The 20,564-nt window shown below is 45.0% G+C and overlaps 1 protein-coding gene across 1 annotated transcript in view; it reads right to left on the bottom strand.

Moving 5' to 3' along the window:
• Window positions 1-16,033, bottom strand: part of CLCN6 (Cl-/H+ antiporter 6) — a 36,648-nt gene extending 20,615 nt beyond the window's left edge. Inside the window, exons 1-12 of the mRNA XM_087701897.1 lie at window positions 15,897-16,033; window positions 15,058-15,117; window positions 13,606-13,671; window positions 9,886-9,951; window positions 8,834-8,900; window positions 8,528-8,634; window positions 7,019-7,145; window positions 6,854-6,921; window positions 4,785-4,843; window positions 3,467-3,599; window positions 2,230-2,343; window positions 243-409 (exon numbers count right to left, since the gene is read on the bottom strand). Coding sequence (XP_087558023.1) covers window positions 243-409; window positions 2,230-2,343; window positions 3,467-3,599; window positions 4,785-4,843; window positions 6,854-6,921; window positions 7,019-7,145; window positions 8,528-8,634; window positions 8,834-8,900; window positions 9,886-9,951; window positions 13,606-13,671; window positions 15,058-15,117; window positions 15,897-15,980 — 1,118 coding nt within the window. The 5' untranslated portion in view covers window positions 15,981-16,033. The remainder of the gene's footprint in view (window positions 1-242; window positions 410-2,229; window positions 2,344-3,466; window positions 3,600-4,784; window positions 4,844-6,853; window positions 6,922-7,018; window positions 7,146-8,527; window positions 8,635-8,833; window positions 8,901-9,885; window positions 9,952-13,605; window positions 13,672-15,057; window positions 15,118-15,896) is intronic.
• Between the last annotated feature and the right edge of the window lie 4,531 nt (window positions 16,034-20,564).

Genomic DNA, 20,564 nt, shown 5'->3' with positions numbered 1-20,564 from the left:
TCTCTAAGCGGTTGACAGAGTCAGCCTCTTGCCCCTAACAATCTGGCTCCCCATTTTACCCACCTCGGAAGGATGGAAGGCTGAGTCAACCTTGAGGCTGGTGAGATTTGAACTGCCAAACTACAGTCAGACGAAGTTGCCTGCAGTACTGCACTCTAACCACTGCACCACAGAGGATTATCCCCAATTCTAGCAACCGTTACAAGCCAATAACCTCCAAGCCACTGAAAAGGTCCCGGTACCTGACCAGCTTGGGCTTGGGGTGCACATTCCTCATGCGGTATTTTGCCAGCCTCTTGTTGATGCAGTTGAAGGTGGCCCCTAAGAGGCCCCCGCCGACCCCCATCAGGATGAAGAAGCCCAAGTCCACGATGGTCCACAGGTGGCATTTTTTGTTCGACTCTGGACACTGGAGACGGGGGGGAGGGGGGAAACAACGGGACAGAGAGACAAGACAAAGGTAAGTGGTGCAAATTCCTTGCATGTTTCATGGCCGCAATCCAGCTCTCTCTAACGTAGCCCTGGAGACCTGCTGTTGTGGCCTATCGGCCACCGGCCCCTCCAGCAGATGAATCAAAGGAGGAGGAAGAGGAGGTGTGGGACTCAGGGTCAGCATCAAAGCTCTGAGGGGGGAAGAGGGAATGGGAGCTGTCAGAGAGAGAGAGAGAGAGAGACAGATGCCATCCGTCAGCCCTCAGATGGAGAGTCAACAGCCTCCAGGTCAGGAGGTGGCTGATGAGGAAGAGGAGGAACAGCTGGGTCCAGTGCCTGACGTGCAGATGCACAGAAGGCAGAGGAGAGGAGAGCAGTGGAAATCTATGGGCCGGTTCTTGGGACAGAAGAGCCACTGCTGCTAGCGAAGCCCCACCCTAGCTCTGGGGATAAAAGGCAGAGGAGAGGAGAGCAGTGGAAATCTATGGGCCGGTCCTTGGGACGTGAGAGCCACTGCTGCTAGCAAAGCCCCCGCCTCCCAGCTCTGGGGATAAAAGGCAGGGGGCGGAGATGAATAGGTGTGGCAGGCAACTAGTCATCTCCCTGTTAGCCTGCGGTGAGAGAGAAACTTTTTTGCCGGGGCTGCCGGCGCTCCTAATAAAGGAATCTTTGAGTTCAGTTCAGAGGAACTTTGTCATGTTTGGGGAGCTGGATGAGAACACCTGCATCAAGGAAGGCTCTGAGGCCATTTTTAGTTGGGGTTTCTTGTCTCAAAGGCCACCTCCTATCTGGAAACCACAGGGGAAGAAAAGGAGACTGAATTATTATTAAGATAAAGGTTCTTCTTGCACCTATGTGCTAATCGTTCCCGACTCTAAGGGGCAGTGCTCATCTCCGCTTCAAAGCCAGCGCTGTCCGAAGACGTCTCCGTGGTCATGTGGCCGGTGTGATTCAATGCCGAAGGCGCACGGAACGCTGTTGCCTTCCCACCAAAGGTGGTCCCTATTTTTTCACTTGCATTTTTTACGTGCTTTCGAACTGCTAGGTTGGCAGAAGCTCGGACAAGTCATGGGAGCTCACTGCGCTATGCTGAACTGCCGACTTTTCTGATCAACAAGCTCAGTGTCTTAGTCACCGAGTCCCCGTCTGAATTGTTATTAGCTGAGGACATTTTCCTACATGGGTTTTTAGAAGAAAACAATAGTTTTCTGTTGTGGCCCAGCAGGAGCCATTGGAGCTGCCGATGGACTCCAATAGCGAGGACCCCTATGAGTCGGCTATGGAAGATGTGGAGGACCCTGGGCAGGGTTCAGACTCAGAGCAGGGACCAGAGAGGCCAGTTGGCCACCAGGAGGCGCCTGAGGCATGGAGCAGTGGGGAAGATCAAAGGGAGTTTGTCCCTGACACCAGGCAACGGAGGGTGGAGAAACGGAGGCAGTAGTTATGGAGACAGACTCATAAGAGATAATCAAGCCCAGGTGGTTGTGGCTTGGCCCCTCCCAAGAGTGTATATAAGAGGAGACTATGGGAGGAGTCCTTTTGCAGGACACAACCATTCGTAATAATCTGGAGAACTCCTTTCTGGTCTGCCTTGTGTTCCCGTGTCTGTTGGAGTCTGGGTTGCTGCCAATTTCTTGCCAGTGAGTCGTGTCTGGGGTTGCAGCCAACAGGACTATAATTGCTGTGAATAAAGAGTGGCAAACAGCTAAGCTTGTGTCTGCGTTCATTACCGGATAGAGGGCGGCCAGAACAGTTTTCTAACCAAGGAAAAGAGATTCAGAGACAAGTAAGGCCTACCTTGAACTCTCCGAAATTCAGCAACCCCGGCAACTGGAAAGATCCCCAGCTTCCAAACTGAATGCCGGAGCGGAAGAAGTTGAGGGTGAAGGTGGCGGACATGGAGCAGAACAGCTGGAAGGAAAAGACACGCACATTCACGTCATTCCCGGAAACTGTGTGGCCATTTTCTAGGTCCCAAAAGCGAGCTTCGACTTACGACGTTCGTTCAGTGACTTTTTGAAGTTACAACAGTACTGGCGGGGGGGGGGGGGAACAACAACTGACGACCGTTTTTCACACTTATAACCGTTGCAGCCTCCATTCATGGCCACGTGATCAAAATTCGGGACACTTGGCAACTGACTCATATTTATGACGGTTGCAGTTTCCCAGGGCGATCCCCCCCTTTTGCGACCTTCTGCGAAGCAAAGTGCATGGGGGAAAGCCAGATGTCACTTATCCATGCTGTTACTAACTGAACAACTGCCAAGATCCATGGAACGACGGAGACAAGCCATGTCATAAAATGGGACAAACTTCACAGAACAACTTGTCTCGCTTAGCCACAAAGATTTCAGGGCTCAATTGTGGTCGTAGGTGGAAGATTGCTTTTCTATGCCGTGTTCGGAGCAAAACGTTCTGCTAAGTGCCCTCTGTTCTGACCAAGGCTTCCCGAGAGCATGAAGCAAACTTCTTGCCTGACAAAAAACCCTTTTATTAATTTCCTGTGAATTCTGCTCATTCACATCCAGCAAAGTCTTTCAAGGGAGGATTTACAGTCACAGACCTTCTCTGGCTTGGAGAGATGCCAGGCCAATAGCTGCAAAACTTGGCAAGGAGTCTCGGAGAGTCACAAACCAATTCAGCGAACTAATTGTCTCCTGCAAACTCCCCTCCCCTTTTGCTCCTCTTCTATTTCCTCTGGGAGGGGCCATTCACCATCAACCTGTGGCCTTACTCCCAAGTCAACCTCTGTTCTTTAGCTGTTCCCTTCGTCTGGCATGCGCACACCGGGAACAGGCTCCAGCTGTTCGTCTGCCTCACTGATGTCTGACTCTGAAGGCAGCTGATAACTGGCATTTGGCTCTGAGTCCTTCTCTGCCTCCAACACAGAGCCCTCATCAGAGCCTTCCCCAGACTCCAGGACCGGCCCATGTTCCTCCCCAACCTCATCACTGTCCGAAACTGCTGCCAGTTGTGGTGGCGGGACACAACACCTTCCAGGAACACGAGACGGCTGAGAGTTTGGTCTCACCACTTTCCACGTGAGGCCCTGGTTCCAAAAGGAGGAGCCTTCTTCCAGGCTGAAAAGCGTCCCTCCGATGGGCGCCCCGAAGGCTGCAGCCACCCCAGCGGCCGCACCAGCAGAAACAAAATCTCTTTTGTCCCTAGGAAGAGAGGGGGGAAAAAAACAGAAGGCGTCTGAGGAAGAAAGAATGAATAGGAGAGCAGCATTGTATTTTCCATGCCCCTCTGGGAAGGGCAACGGGCGTGTTTTAAGACCCTGACGGCTAACCCTTTTCTCCTTGCATGCTGATATTGGGCATGTGCTCTCAACAGTGTGCACCCACACCCATAAAGCAATGCGCCCCACCCCCTGTGCATGCATGTGTGACCCCTCTGCGCTCCCCTTGCCCATGTGCACTACCCCTCCGTGCTCCCCATACACGTGTGTCCCCCTTTCCCATTTTGGGCCTAGCAGGCCTTCCTGAAGCCTCCTAAAACCAAAAAATGAGATGCCGGAAATCAGCTGGCTGGTGGGAGTGCATGCGCCTGCACAGTGGAGCTGAGCTGAGCGATGGCTCGCGTGCCCGCAGAGAGGACTCCACATGCCCCCTGTGGCATATGTGCCATAGGTTCTCCATCAGGGTTTTAAGAAGTACATTAAGTGGCTCATAAAAGATAGAACAGAGTAAGACCTGGAGGTCTTCTAGTCCAACTCCTTGCTCAAGCAGGAGACCGTATACCATTCTGGAGAAATAATTGGCCAATCAATGAATTGAAAAAGATCCAAGGGGGAAGTTCTAGTGATACATAGATGGTTAAAACTATCCTTCTCAGAATTTCTTGCTGTCCATGCTGGCTGGAAGCTAAACCATGGTCTGCTTAGTCATGGTTTGTCAGGAAAGCTCCAGGCAATTAGATTCTCAGAGTAGCAAATATGGCTTTCGATTCAGATCTGGATAGCTTTAAAACAGATTTTGGAAAGGAGTTCACTCATAGTTCATAGCCACAACCTGTTAGGGACCCTCAAAAATAACAAGGGAGTAAAAAAAAAATGCAGGTGGTTTTATTCACTGTGGAGTAGCTGGAGACTTTTTAAAGAGCTGAGCAGATTTCACAATTACAAATTTTAAAAGAGGAGGAAAATAATTCGCTTTCCCATCCATCGGTGTCAGTCGTGGCCTGACAGCTGATTGGCACTCAATCAAGAAAGCACCCATTGATGAAAGGGTGCAATTCCTTCTCTATAAGAGACCCAGCATGGCAACCCAATAGCTAAATTTTCACCACTGTGAAAAAAAGCAAATCTGAAAACATTCGGGGTTCTCTTACACAGACAGCCACCGTACCTGTCACTTCGGAAATAGGGGAAATTAAACTGGATTTTCCTTAAAGAGATACTCTGGAACTGCACAAAGAAAGAAAGAGAAATTCAAGAAAGAGGATACCTATTTGATTACACACATAACTACAGCAGCAAGAATTGTATTTGCCCAAAATTGGAAATCAAATAAGCTACCAACAGATGAAGAGATAATAAAAAAAGATATTAGATTGTGCAGAGATGAATAGGCTGACAATGAAAATAAAGGATAAAGAGGAATCGGAGTACTTAAAGACATGGGGAAGATTCTATGATTGGCTAGAGAAAAGAAACTAGGAAAGAAAATAGGGAGAAGATATAGAACCCAGACGAGGCACTGTTAAATGGAAAAGGGGGGAAGAAGGGGAAAACAGAAAAGAAAATATTAAATATGTAAGTATACAGCCAAAAGTGAGATATAAAGGGGAGGAAAATATAGCTAGGATAGATTAGCGAAGGTAAGGGAATAAGAAATGATAACCAATTATATTTGGGTCTGCGGAAATACCATCCCAAGGAAATATAAACTGAGGCTGGAAAGAGACACCTACAATAATAGAAAAGAAAAAGAGAAAGAAAGGAGGAGAACATGAAAGGAAGATGGGGGAAAGAAGAAAGAGGCAAGGAGAGGAGAATGGAAGGGAGAGGAAGAGAAGGAGAGGGTAGGAAGGGGAAGAGGAAGAGGAGGAGCGGGAGAAAGGCAAGGGAAGAAGGAAGGGGAAGGAGAGGAAGAAGGAAGAAAGTAGAGAAGGGAGGGAGGGAGAAAAGAAAGGGGAAATGAGGTGGTGTTACAACAGGAGGAAGGGATGGTAAATAAAGCAACCCAAAAGGTATATTATGACCTACTAAATGAAATAACAAATGTATAAGAATGTTAAATGTATAGAAGAATAACAACTGTGTGAATGTATACTTAAAATGCTATGTAAGAGAATAAAAAAATAAATAAAAAAGAGAGAAAGAAAAAGTTAAGTGAATGATGAAGGATAATTGCTGCCTTGCCAAGTTTTATTTATATATATATATAAACCCAGACAAAATTCATAGGGAGTGATACTACACAGGTAGTCCTCATCTTACAACAGTTCATTTAGTGACCGTTCAAAGTGAAAGTGGCAGTGAAAAAGGAGACTTAAGACCGTTTTTCACACTTACAACTGTTGCCGCATCCCCGTGGTCATGTGATCAAAACTGAGAGGCTCGGCAACTGACTTCTATTTATGACCATCCCAACATCCCGGGGATCCGCTTTGGTGACCTTCTGACAGGCAAAGTCAAGGGGGATGTGAGGAGGCCAGATTCACTTAGCAACCGTGTGACTAATCTTAACAGCTGCAGAGATTCACTTAACAACTGGGGCAAGAAAGGTTGTAAAACGGGGCAAAACTCGTTTAACCAAGGTCTCACTTAGCAGCAGAACTTTTGGCCACAATTGTGACCATAAGTGGAGGACTACCTGTAATTAGCTAAAGTGTCCATTTTTTTTTCTTTTTGGAAAGAAAAACCTGAAAAGGCGATGAACTCTTCTTAATCTCACAACTGCAAAAGCAGACACAAAGCTCACACATCTGGGGTCAGGGATCAGCGCCCGTTCTAGGTTGGCCAAATTCTGAAACATGCAAGTGGCAGAACTGGGATTTTCCTGTCAGAAAATGTGCCGCTCAAACACTATACTTTTCTGCTCACACTGAAAAAAAATTAGAGGGAACATTGTCCAGGGGAACTTTGCAGGCCTCTCAAACTCTCTGCATGGGGTGTGTAGAGGGTTTGGGAGGCCTGCAGAGTGCAAAAACCTTTTTTTTAAATGTACCTCTTCAAAATTTTGGTGTGTCTTATACTCCGGTGCATTTTATAGTCCGAAAAATACAGTATTTTCAAAAAAAGGGTTTCTGTCGCACTGGGACAAGCCCAATGGTGGGGTTCAAATAATTTAACAGCCGGTTCTCTGCCCTAATGATTCACCAAACTGCTCAGAAAGTTAACAATACCGGTTCTCCCGAAGTGGTGCGAACTGGCTGAACCCAAACACTGGACGAGCCTTGCACTCACACTCACCTGAGGTAGGCCAGCCCCAACGATAGCGCCGCTGTGGATCATGGGGCCTTCCTTCCCTACAAAAAGACCTGGGAGAAAAGATACGTCCGGTTACGAGAAAAGCCAGCTCCCTTCCCAATGCCAGAAAGACCAAAGACTGAGAATAAGTGACGGTTTTGGGGTTACCTCCAGCCACGCTGAAAAGGACCCCCAGGGCTTTGCAGATCAGAGTCCGAAGGCGCACGATCCCGGGGACCTTGACTCCATTCAAGTAACACTTGATCTCTGGAATCCCAGATCCGGCAGCTACTGGCTGCAAAGGAAGGCACAACGCAGGCCATTTATAAAATGTTTTATAGACGGCATTTTTCACCCACAAGATTGGCAAAGACGTTGAAGGACAATTCTGCTAAATGTTAGAAATGTAATCAGACACCCGGCTCGTTGTCAAGCCTGCAGCCATATTCCTCTTGGATCTTTGGCCTGCCACACTTTCTATTATTCTACTACGCATTTTCTATTGTGGGAAAATGGGAGGGGGGAATTGTACGGAGTGAGATGCGTCGTAGCCATAACAAAATTCTTTCAAGAAAGCCAAGGTCATCCTTTGACTTTGCAACTCTGCACCTGACCAGAACTGGATGGGTGGAACTGTCAGCATGGCAGTGGGAGATTGGACCATGTGGTGGACTTGTGGGTGTGGGGGCAGGATCTTGAATTTTCAACTGGATGGGGAATACTGGCAAGCTTTCAGATTCGGGTTTTCCCAGATGTGCCAGCATGGCGCGCGCGCACAAACACACACACATACACAGCCATATAGATAGATAGATAGATAGATAGATAGATAGATAGATAGATAGATAGATAGATAGATAGATAGATAGATATAGATTATATATCTATATCTATATCTATATCTATATCTATATCTATATCTATATCTATATCTATATCATCTATCTATCTATCTATCTATCTATCTATCTATCTATCTATCTATCTATCTATCTATCTATTTAGTGTCACAACCCCTGGTATGCCCCAATTATGGGAGGAAGCTAACTGCTTCCACTCTCTCTCTATCAGCTCGTCACAAGAGACCATCACAACAGAAACCCAATATTTTTACTGTTGCCTTTGTTACATTTGTGTTGTATTTGTGCTGATAAATAAATAAAGGGAGACTAGTATAGATCTATTTCAAGCTATTTAGCTCTCATCAGCATTCGAATTCCAGTAAGGGTATGGCTAGCTGATAAGAGCTAAATAGCTTGAAATAGATCTATACTAGTCTCCCTTTATTTATTTATCAGCACAAATACAGCATATATATATATAGCTGATAAGGAGTCGAACTCTGTGGCTTAATGGTTAACACATCTGCCTAAGATGTAATACAGCACAGGTTCGAATCCCAGTAAGCGTATGGCTAGCTGATGAGAGCTAAATAGCTTGAAATAGATCTATACTAGTCTCCCTTTATTTATTTATCAGCACAAACACAACACTTATACTTCTACTTATACATATACACACATACATACATACATACATACATACAAAACTAATTTTAAAAAAGTTGATAACTCTACCCAAATTTCAACTCTCGTAAGTGCCGTCTATTCTCTGGCCCTCTTACTGTTGATTGTAAATGTATTCCTTGTGAACGGAGAACCTGAAGGGGAGCCTTACCTGGATTAAGACAAAGAGGCTGGCCAGGAAGATGAAGGTGAGGTTGAAGCCCAGCAGCTCCAGCAGGGAGATGGCCAGGCAACCTTTCTCGCTGCAGTCCTCCACCGCTACAGAGACGGAGTCAAGGAAAGGAAGGAGAAGCACCAACTGATGTTCATGAAAAAGTACCTGGCCCAAGAGGAGAGTAATTTCTTGGCCCCAAACACTGGGCCCGGCCCAGGCCAGCAGGAATCCTCCAACGGAGGCGACTGGAGTTCTCTCTCCCCCGTCAACTTTCAAGACCACCACTCAAACTAGAAAAGATACAGTTCTGAACCACATGGAATTTGATTCTGGTGAAGAGGTGGACGAAAAAGTCAACGAAAAGGCCCACCTGCAGAGGGAAGAAGGAACAAGGCAATTTATTTTTTATTTTTTAAAAACCCAACAGTATGGGCAATCCTCGACGTACAACGGTTCATTTAGTGACCGTTCAAAGTTACAAAGTTGGAATGCAGTACTGCAGGCTATTTCCGCTGACTGCAGTTTGGCAGTTCGAATCTCACCAGGCCCAAGGTTGACTCATCCTTCCATCCTTCCGAGGTGGGTCAAATGGGGACCCAGATTGTTGGGGGCAATGAGGCTGACTCTGTTAACCGCTTAGAGAGGGCTGTAAAGGCACTGTGAAGCGGTATATAAGTCTAAGTGCTTGCTATCTTCCTTCCTTCCCTCCATCCCTCCTTCCTGTTAGAATGCAGTATTGCAACTTAATTCTGCCAATTACCAGCAGTTGGATCCTGACCGGCTCAAGGTTGACTCAGCCTTCCGTCCTTCCGAGGTGGGTAAAATGAGGACCCAGATTGTTGGGGGCAAGAGGCTGACTCTGTCAACCGCTTAGAGAGGGCTGTAAAAGCACTGTGAAGCGGTATATAAGTCTAAGTGCTGTCGCTACTGCTACAACAGCACTGGAAAAAAGTAACTCATGATCATTTTTCACACTTACGACCATGGCAGCACTTGGATTTACATTCGATACTTGGCAACTGACTCATAATTATGACAGCCGCAAGGTCCCAGAGTCACGATTGACCTTCTGACAAGCAAAGTAAAATGGGGATAATCAGGATTCACTTACCCACCACGTGACTCATTTAAGAACGGCGGGTGATTCACTTAACAAATGCAGCAAGGAAAGTCATAAAACTCACTTTCATAAATGTCTCACTTAGCAACATAAATTTTGGGGCTCAGTTGTGGCGTAAGACGAGGACTACGTATATGTTGCCTACTGTCTTACGGTTTGCTTGTTATCTAACTGCACACTAAGGAAAAGATGACAAGAGCAGGCCTAACTCGGAGCAGGCCGCCCGTGGACCTACCATCCCCGTGCAAACTCCGATGGCAAAAACCATCATCCACTTCACCGCTTCATAGCGCTGGCCTTTCTGAAAGGGAGAAAGACAAAGGCAAACATCAGGTTTCTAGATCCCATGGCTGCTTTGGGAAGATGTGGTCGCTTATAACACTTGCTTAAACAAACGGTCATTTAAAAAGAAAAGGTTTAAAACCGGACGTCCCAAAGAGGTTTTTTTTTTTTTTCAGGAGGCAACTGGACCTCCTTGTTTTTCTTTTGAAAATGTTTTGCTTCTCATCCAAGAAGCTTCTTCAGCTCTGATGGGACAATGGGGAATGGATGGATTTATGCTCCTTGCAAACAGCTGGTCATTGGCATCCTTTGAGAGCAGGCCTGTCAAACTGGCGGCCCATCCGGCGGGCCGGAAGGGTATCATGCACAGACCATGCTCACCCTACCTCCGCAAAGGCACTAAATGTTGTGATATGTCACGTGACGCGATCAAATTTGACACCAACTGTTTTAGAGAGTCGTTGAGGCCACTTGGAGGCAGGGGTGAAATCAGCAAATTCTGACAGGTTCCGTAGAACTGGTAGCAGAAAACTCCCTTTTGGAGGTGGTTGGCCATTGCTTGCTCCCCAGGGCTGGGAAAGAGGGACTGGCATGAGGTCCCCTGGATGGTTTTGGCCCTAAGGAGAGGGAAGCTCAAACCTCAAACAACCAGCCATTCAGAAGACCAGGGAAGAAGGGATTTTGAATCTTAAAATCATTCAAGCGAGCGGCACAGAGGTTCCTCCCCAACCTCCTCACTGTCCGAATCTGCTGCCAGCTGTGCTGGCAGCTGGCGGGCCACAACCCTGAGTCATCCAGGTCATGGTTGTTCCAAAGAAATATTTTCTGAAAATCCTTCGAATGATGTAAGAGTATGAACCTATTTCCGGAAAAACTGCAGACTACAGGAACCGTTTGCACGAGTTAGAGGACCCTGAGGAGACACAGACAAACCTCCAAGTGCCTCAACGTCCCACTAAAAGAATGCAAATGACCAGCTCTCTGCAAGGAGCATAAAATCCTTCCGTTCCCCACCATCGTCCAGTCAGAGCTGAAGAAGCTTCTTGGGAGGAGAAGCGAAATGTCTTCCAAAGAAGAAACAAGGAAGTCCAGTTGCCTCCTGAAAAAAGAAAGCACCTTTGGGGCAACCGTGATCTGAGAATCTCTATAGACATTGAAAACCAGAATTGCGTTTTCACTTTCAGCTCCAAATCGTGCCTCAGAGCATTTTGATAACTGCATTGTGCCAATCGATGGTCTGACTGCTTTTCCTTCCATCAACATTCCCTGGGCAAAGGTTGGACGGGCCACCTGGGGCGTGGATGATAAAAAGTTCCGTGTTGGTCAAATCCACGCCAAAACACACGGTTCAACTTTGGAAGTGCAATCAGACCTTCCAACTCAGCCTCCTCCGCAAAGATTAGATTAGTTTACAAAGAGAAAAACTATTTACAGCAACCAATGTTTGGTCGCCACGATGTAGAAAAGATGTGGAGACTCTAGAAAGAGTGCAGAGAAGAGCAACAAAGAGGATTAGGGGACTGGAGGCAAAAACATAGGAAGAACGGTTACAGGAACTGGGTAAGTCTAGTTTAATAAAAAGAAGGATTAGGGGAGACATGATAGCAGTCTTCCAATATCTCAGGGTTTGCCACAAAGAAGAGGGAGTCAAAGTATTCTCCAAAGCACCTGAAGACATTTACAAGACGCAATGAGTGGAAACTAATCAAGGCGAGAAGCAACCTAGAACTAAGGAGAAATTTCCTGACAGTGAGAACAATTATTCAGTGGAACAACTTGCCTCTAGAAGTTGTGAATGCTCCAACACTGGACGTTTTTAAGATGTTGTTGGATATCCATTTGTCTGAAGTGGTGTAAGGTTTCCTGCCTAGGCAGGGGGTTGGACTAGAAGACCTCCAAGGTCCCTTCCAACTCTGCTATTGTATTGTATTGATATATTCCCTGACCCGAAAACCTTAGCAATTGAATTAAAAAAACACATGCATTGTTCTGTACAGTTGATCCTCGACCTACAACAGTTCATTTAGTGACCAATGCATTTCAATGGCTCGGGGGGAGGGGAAGTGACTTATGACCATTTGCCACATTTACAGCCATTGCAACATCCCCATCGTCCCCTGATCAGAATTCAGATGCTTGACAACTGACTTGTACTTATGACAGTCTCAGCGTCCTGAGATCACACAATCCACCTTTTGCAACCTTTGGACAAGTCAACGGGGAAGGCAGATTCATTTAAACAACCGTGTGATTAATTTAAGAAACTGCAGCATTCCCCTAACAATGGTGTCAAGAAAGGTCGCAAAAATCAGCTAACGGGATGTTAGCAACAGAAATGTTGGTCATTAAGTCGAGGACCACCTGTAATTACTCTTTTACCTACACACCCACAATGCAATGCATCCGCTCCTGTGACCCCTCCCCCGCCTGCACACATGACACACACACAAACACCCTGTGGCCCACTCAGCCTCCTGCACCACAGCACATGTGTTTGTTTGTGGGTGTGTTTTCGCCTTCCCCAGGATCCGAAGACTTTCCTTGAGCTTCCGGGAGGGTGAAAATGGTCTTCCCCAGGCTCCGGAGGCCAGAAACAGACCCATTTTCAGACTTCTGGAACTTCTGGGAGGCCTGTTTTTCACCCTCCACCCTCTGGAGGCTTTCCTTGAGCCTTTGGGAGCCTTTGGGAGCGTGAAAACGGCCTCCCCTGGGCTCCGGAAGCCCTCCCTGAAGGCCCCCTGGCATCCAAAAGGGAGCACAGGGGATGCACTTCACCCTCCATGCTCCTCCTGCCCTCCCACCTGTGCATGTGAACCCCCCCCCCCCTATGGATGCGCATATGTGGCGGAGCTGAGTGACGGCTCGCGTGCCCGCAGAGAGCACCATTGTTTCACCATCACGGCAGTAGAACCTCCGGTCGTGAATGCTTCTGACCACGACCCAATCGGGTTCCGGCCAAAAAATTCAGAAAAGGTTTGAGTATGTTCATTAACACAGGGGTCAACAAAGTGCGGCTCTGGAGCCGCATGTGGCTCTTTCCTTCCTCTGCTGCGGCTCCATCACCGGTTGGTGCCACAATTGAGGCGTGAAGAGAAGCACAGTGTGCCAGGAGAAGACTCTATGGCAAGGGGAGGGCTTTCCAGTTGTCTCCACAATTGATAGGGCTTTCGGTTATGACAGGTAGAGGAAAAAGTACGCTGCGCTAGGAGGAGACTCTTATTGTGGGGGAACTGAACTTCCAGTCAGCTCCAGAATTGAACGGGGGGCTTCCAGTTAGGACTTTTGTGGCTCCCGCTGTTTTCTTTCCTGTGGGAAACGGGTCCAAATGGCTCTTTGAGTGTTTAAGTTTGCCGACCCCTGCATTAACACATACTCGGGTGGCGAAGAAGCGTGGCAGCGGCTGATTTCCCCTTCCGCACCATTTTTTTTTCTTTGTATCCGCCAAATTTTGAGTCACGACCAAATCTAGCTCTGACCAGTCATGGAACGAATTATGGTCGTGACCGGAGGTTCTACTGTGTGGAGAGAAGTATTCGACCTGTCACAGTAATGTTAACACGCTTTGAAGAACATTCAAAACTTCCTCTCTCCCCAGGAATGCGAGTGGCCTTTTACAATTTGATTTATTAAACTCATAACCCACCGCGATCAAAAGGCTCCCGTTATGTCTTACCTTGTTATCCAGACTTTCTAGGACTTCCAAGTACGGTTCGTTGAGGCACCGATCATAATCCAAACTCTGGAGGGGAAAAATAAAATGCCAATACTTTTAGAAAGGCTACCCAACCGGAAGAGACAAGCAGGCGATAGCCAACATTACGCCAAGCCATGTAACATGCAATCCAAACATCCCACTACAGGTAGTCCCCGACTTACAAGAGTTTATTTAGTGACTGTTCAAAGTTACAGCAGCACTGAAAAATGTGACTTACGGCTGTTTTTCACACTTACGATCAGGGTGGCAGCATTCCCACATTCAAGTGATCAAAAGTTCAGATGCTTGGCAACTGACTCATATTTGACAGCTGCACCCTCCCGACGTCACATGAGCCCCTTTTGCAATCTTCTGACAAGCAAACTCAACAGGGAAAACCAGATTCACTTAACAACTGCAAGCAGTTCACTTAACAACTGGGGGCAGGAAAGGTGGTAATAAAGTAGAGCAAAACTCACAACAAATGTTTCGCTTAGCAACCAAAATTCAGGGCTCAATTGAGGTCGTGAATCGAGGACTACCTGTACGAACATAATTCACCAACCCTAATTTTGAGTGCTGCAAGAAGCTGGCTGCTAAGTAAATGAAGCCACCTGCTCTGGAGTAACTGAAAATGCCACCCTAAAATCACTTTAAAAGTAAAGGTTCCCCTTGCGCATATGTGCTAGTCGTTCCCGACTCTAGGGGGCGGTACTCATCTTCGTTTCAAAGCCGAAGAGCCAGCGCTGTCCGAAGACGTCTCCGTGGTCATGTGGCCGTCATGACTCAATGCCTGGAGGCGCATGGAACGTACTTACCTTCCCACCAAAGGGGGTCCCTATTTTTCTACTTGCATTTTTTACGTGCTTTAGAATTGCTAGGTTGGTAGAAGCTGGGACAATTAACAGGAGCTCAGTCCATTATGCGGCGCCAGGGATTTGAACCACCAAACTGCCAATCTTTCTGATCGACAAGCTCAGCGTCTTAGCCACTGAGCCACGCGTCCCTTTAAAAAAAAATCACTTTACAGTGACTAAATCTACTTGTCCAAGCCATTTTCTTTCCAGCTGTACAAAAAAAAAATTGCCATTCTTTCAAGCTGTGTTGTTTTGACCCTCCTGTCCTGCCTACAACAATCCCAAGATTTCTTTGTGGTCTCCATTCCAAGGATACTCAACTCTGGCTTTGCTTAGTTTCCCAACATCGATTAAAGTCACAGAGTTTGGCAAAAAAAAAAAAGAGGCTCATTTAGAAGGCTCAAGGAGACATATTCGGAGATGAAACAGCTTTGGGCGACTACTCTTAACTTTATTTTTAGTGTTTTAGGGGAGAAGCAGCCACTCCCAGCAACATTTCTCTCTCTCTTCCCTTTTTTCTGCAATGTTTTCATGTTCTTTCTAATAAACGAAACGCATTTTTGAGGCATTTCACCTCATAGTCTTTACGGGGCAGAATTGCATCGTCTTCATCCTCGGTCTCTCCAAGGATGGTCTGCAAAATAAAAATAATAATTAACAGATCAATACGATAAAGGCAAATCAGGTACATTCATAACTGACTAAAATTTGGTGGGGGGGGGGGAACAAACTAAAAAGCAAGATTTTGCATGAAGTGCCTTGGGGATCCAGGCCATGCTGAAATCGTTGCTTTGCAAATGCCACTTTCTGTTTTTATTTAAAGTTCTTATTGTTTTTTATTTCTGTCATTTTCTTGTGTAATGGTCTCACCAGTCACTTTATAAATATTTTTTTTACATTTCTTTTAAGATGGTTTTTAAAAATCTTTAAAAATATTTTTTAAAAAATCTTTTAAAATATTTTTTAAAAAATCTTTTAAAATGTTTTTTAAAAAATCTTTTTAAATGTTTTTTAAAAAATCTTTTAAATCTTTTAAATTTTTTCTTTGAAAAATTTTTTAATTTTTTTCTTTGAAAATATTTTTAAATTTTTTCTTTGAAAATATTTTTAAATTTTTTCTTTGAAAATATTTTAAAAAAAGAAAAATATTTATTTATCTTTTTGTATTTGGCCCCCCCCTTCCAAACCCTTAGGAAATGGGCAGCCCATTTAGAACGAACCTCTTGGTTCAACAATGAACTCTGTATGTGCTCAGAGGTGCCCTCTTCGCTTTGCCATGAGGTAAACAGCAAATAAAGTGCTACCAGACCCAGCCTAATTTGCATATGCAAATGTAATACGCCCCCACCCCCAAATCTGCTGAAAAGAGGGGGGTCCAACAAGGAAAGCCCCCCCCCCAGTCCACCCCCTCACCAGCTCTTCCGGGGTGCGGCTCTCTCTTTCCCCACAGCAGCAGCAACAGCACCCGCAACAGCCCCCCCGGCACCCCGCCGCCATCGTCGCCCCTCAAGGAGCCCACTCTGGTGGCCCCCCAAAAAAGCAGCCCGCCCTCACGCATGCGCCTCCTAGAAAGATTCAAACCCCCCCACCCCAAGCCGGCGCAGAAAAGCGGAAGGAGGAGGGCGTTCCTTTAAGAAAGCTTTCCGCTCATTGGAAACGGCGACTTCTGGGCGGAAGTTATTCGTTCGGCCATCTTGAAAGTGGGCCGTGAAACAGGAAGTGGAGCTGTAGAGCTAGGAAGAGGAGGGGGCGGGGAAGTGAAGAGATGCACCCTTTTGTGTCTAGGAACCTTCCTCAAGAATGACCATAAGGATTTTTTTAAAATATATTATTAGTCGCAGCATTTCTCACAGAGTCCACAGGAGTTGGGAGACCAATAAATTTAAATAAATAATAATATGACATAAAATAAATGTGGGTATATGCATAATTCTGTATTTCTCTATTTATTTATTTATTATGTTATATTATGTAGTGTATATTAGAGGTGGTGACCCTTTGAGAGCTGTATGCAATTAAATTTCATTTTAATGTATGCCTAGCGTACGTTTAAAGTAAAAATAAAGTAATTATTCTATTCTATTCTATATTCCTTATTCTATTCTATATTCCTTACTCTATTCTATTGTTGTTATTCCAATATGTCCATATTGATATTTTTTCTCAAAGAATTGGGCTTGAGTTTATATATTATCCCAAAGCAATATTGATTTTCCTGTGAGAAAATTTAGAGCGATTTATGAGACACAGCCCAACGTTAAAAAAAAAAAAAAACTAACAAAGTGGACAAAAAGCCAAAACACATATTATTACCCGTGGTGTAACATTGACAAATCAATTGCAACAATATATTTTGTCCTTTTTAATTCACATTTTTGTTCTTGTCTATTTTGTAAAGAAAGTTGTATTTCTATTTTAAAAAATGACATTTCGTTTCATACAGCTCTTAAAGAGTCACCACATCCAATATACATTACATACACATGACAAAATAAATAAATACAAAATTATGCATATACCTACATGTATGACACAGAAACAACACAGTCTAGTTCGGATGTATACATGTACATATGAAGAAAAACAAATCTGTCTGGAAAAATATGTGGGTATATGCATAATTTTGTATTTATTTATTTTATCATGTTTATGTGGTATATTGGAGGTAAGAGTTCCCTCTGAGAGTTATATGCAATTAAATTTCATTGAATACAATACAATACAATAGCAGAGTTGGAAGGGACCTTGGAGGTCTTCTAGTCTAGTCCAACCCCCTGCCTAGGCAGGAAACCCTACACCGTTTCAGACAAATGGCTATCCAACATCTTCTTAAAGACTTCCAGTGTTGGGGCATTCACAACTTCTGGAGGCAACTTCTGTTCCACTGATTAATTGTTCTGTCAGGAAATTTCTCCTTAGTTCCAAATTGCTTCTCTCCTGGATTAGTTTCCACCCATTGCTTCTTGTTCTACCCTCAGGTGCCATGGAGAATAGCCTGACTCCCTCTTCTTTGTGGCAGCCCCTGAGATATTGGAAGACTGCTATCATGTCTCCCCTAGTCCTTCTTTTCATTCATCTAGACATACCCAGTTCCTGCAACCGTTCTTCATATGTTTTAGCTTCCAGTCCCCTAATCATCTTTGTTGCTCTTCTCTACACTCTTTCTAGATTCTCCACATCTTTTCTACATGGTGGCGACCAAAACTGAATGCAGTATTCCAAGTGTGGCCTTTCAATGTATGCTGATTAGTGTACATTCAAAGTGGCAATAAAGTTATTCTTTGTATTTTAACCTTCTGAATAAAATAAAAAATGAAGTTGAAAAAGAAAAACCCTAAGGAAATGAAAGAGATGCACTGACAAGGGCCTTTGTGGCAAATTAACCTTTATTATTATAAGCACTGACCAAGAGGAGGCATTTCAACAATATCCTTTTTCAATAGAAACCACCTACAGTACATCAGTGGTGGGTTTCAATTTTTTTAGAACCTCTTCTGTAGGTGTGGCCTGCTTTGTGGGAGTGGCTTGCCAGCCAAGTGACTGGGTGGGCCATGTGACTGGGTGGGAGAGGCTTGCCAGTCATGTGAACTGGATGGGCGTGGCCAACTTGTAAAATGTGGTGAAACTCACTTAACAATGCTCTTGCTTAGCAACCAAAATGTTGGCTCAGAAACTCTGGCATTTGAAGCACGCAAGTCTTAAAGCTGTCAAGTTACAAGACCCTAACCCTTTAGAAAAAAACCCAGGGGTGTTCAAACCTGACAGCTTTAAGACTTGTGGACTTCAACTCCCAGAATTCCTCCTCTCACTCTTCATCTTGATGATGTGCGGACGGGCGGGGGAGGGAGCTGGAACTGGATCTAAACGGCACTGGAGATTTGTGGAACCTCTTCTATAGAAGAAGTTAGAACTGGCAGGAACCCACCTCTGATCTACATTCTATGGTACAATGTCATGATAAATAAATAATAACACGTTTTAAGTTTTAATTCAACCTTGAAAAACATGCATTTGGCCGGTTTTTGCTGCTTTCCCTTAAATCAGGCAAGTTCTCTCTCTCTCTCTCCTGTGCCTTTTTAAAACCTTTCCAAACAACCTTTCTTCATATGAAGAACAGTTGCAGGAACTGGGTATGTCTAGTTTAGTGAAAAGAAGGACTAGGGGAGACAAAATAGCAGTGTTTCAATATCTCAGGGGTTGCCACAAAGAAGAGGGAGTCAAGTGTTGGAAGAAAAGTCCTTCTTGGTTCAGTTCCAAGTGGGGAAAAAGTCACTGGAAACACGGAGGCTGCTTGGAAAGATGGTTTTAATGGTGGATAGGATCACATGGCTTGAGCTCCTGAACAGAAAAGAGGGGTCAGATGCTTGCAGATGTTGGGTGAAGAAGAAAAAGAGAGTGAGATGCTGAAAGTTCCTGGTTTTATGCCCTCTCTGACCTTTGATCTCGATCTTGTATTCTGATGGGTTGTCAAACTCCCATAGGGCCATGCAGGGGCAACTCTGTAGGCTGTGCTTTGAGTCCAAGTTTGGTTGTCTTGATGGCTGATGTAATTTTCCCAGGTGCCATGTGGTGAGTTTCTGTGGAAGGCCAATCCTACCTTTGTTATGTAGAGTAGACTAGCTCAGGCTTTAATGGCTCATTGACAAAGGGTGGAGGGGGCAGGGAGCTACTTTGTCTTTAAAAAACATGTTTCTCCCTTTTCACATCCAGGGAAATAGAATATTCTGCCTTCTTAATATTTCCCAGGATATTTCAGTTTTCTAGCAGAGGGGTGGGGTTTTAACTTCCTACACAAGATATTCTCCAAAGCACCTAAGGGCAGGACACAAAGTAATGGCTGGAAACGAATCAAGGAGAGAAGCAACTTAGAACCAAGGAGAAAGTTAGAACAATTAAAACAGTAGAACAATTTGCCTCCAGAAGTTGTGAATGCTCCAACACTGGAAGTTTTTAAGATGCTGGATAACCATTTATCTGAAGTGGTGTAGAGTTTCCTGCCTAAGCATGGGGTTGGACTAGAAGACCTCCAAGGTCCCTTCCAACTCTATTATTCTAGCTTAATTAAAAGAAGGACTAGGGGTGACATGATAGCAGTGTTCTAATATCTAAGGGGCTGCTGCAAGAAGAGGGGGATCAACCCCATTGAAACATAATCCCTCTCCACCAATTTGCATGTCTGGGTTGCTACGAAAAATAGGCCAAAGGTTTTCAGATAGGCTGGGTCTGTGTACACTTCCAGCCAGACTCCAGATGTCACAACCACTGAAGACTTTTATGGCACATTAAAGAGTGATAAACCTGCCTTATCTGGTTAATCAGTGACCTGAACTATTATTATGATGTTCTTGTGGTCCGAGGTTACCTGATTTCAAGCCAAAATCATTTTATTTTTGGCTCTCTTGCAATTGTTTTGTATGCAGGCTATAAAAAAAGATGTTGAGACTCTAGAAAAAGTGGAGAGAAGAGCAACCAAGATGATAAAGCTAAAACATACAATGAACGGTTGCAGGAACTGAGCCTGGCTAGTCTAGTGAAGAGAAGGACCAGGGGAGACAGGATGGCAGGCTTCAAATATTTGAGGGGCTAACACAGAGAGGAGGGGGTCAAGCTATTTTCCAAGGCCCTGTAGGAAGTTAAAACCCACCCCTCTCCTAGAAAATGAAACATCCTGGGAAATATTGAAAAGGCAGAATATTATATTTCCCTGATTAAGAAATGGAGAGACATGTTTTTATGCAGGAAACAGACTCACTCTTAGTAGTCCCCACCTTTGACAATGGGCCATTAAAAATCTATTCTACATAAGTCTATTCTACATAGGTCAGTCTATTCTACATAACAAAGATCTCCCCCTTCAGCTCCAGGGTGATGGGATTAAAGCATGATAGTATTAGCCCTTTACCCATCTCACCCCAGGACACCTGGGAAGAAACAATGTTCAACCAAATGTGGACTCACAGCCTACAGGGTTGCCCCTGCATAGCCCCATGAGAGTCTGACAACCAACTTCAGCATCTGGGTCTCTTTTTCTTCTTTACCCAACCTCTGAAAGCATGTTATCCCCTTTTCTGTTCAGGAGCT

The sequence above is a fragment of the Thamnophis sirtalis genome, unplaced genomic scaffold (genome assembly GCF_051295495.1).
Source record: "Thamnophis sirtalis isolate CommonGarterSnake01/CBP01778 unplaced genomic scaffold, rThaSir2_p1.2 scaffold_15, whole genome shotgun sequence".
In the NCBI taxonomy this organism is placed as follows: domain Eukaryota; kingdom Metazoa; phylum Chordata; class Lepidosauria; order Squamata; family Natricidae; genus Thamnophis; species Thamnophis sirtalis.
The sequence above is the reverse complement of the archived record's forward strand: the minus strand, read 5'-3'. Positions and strand labels throughout refer to the sequence as shown.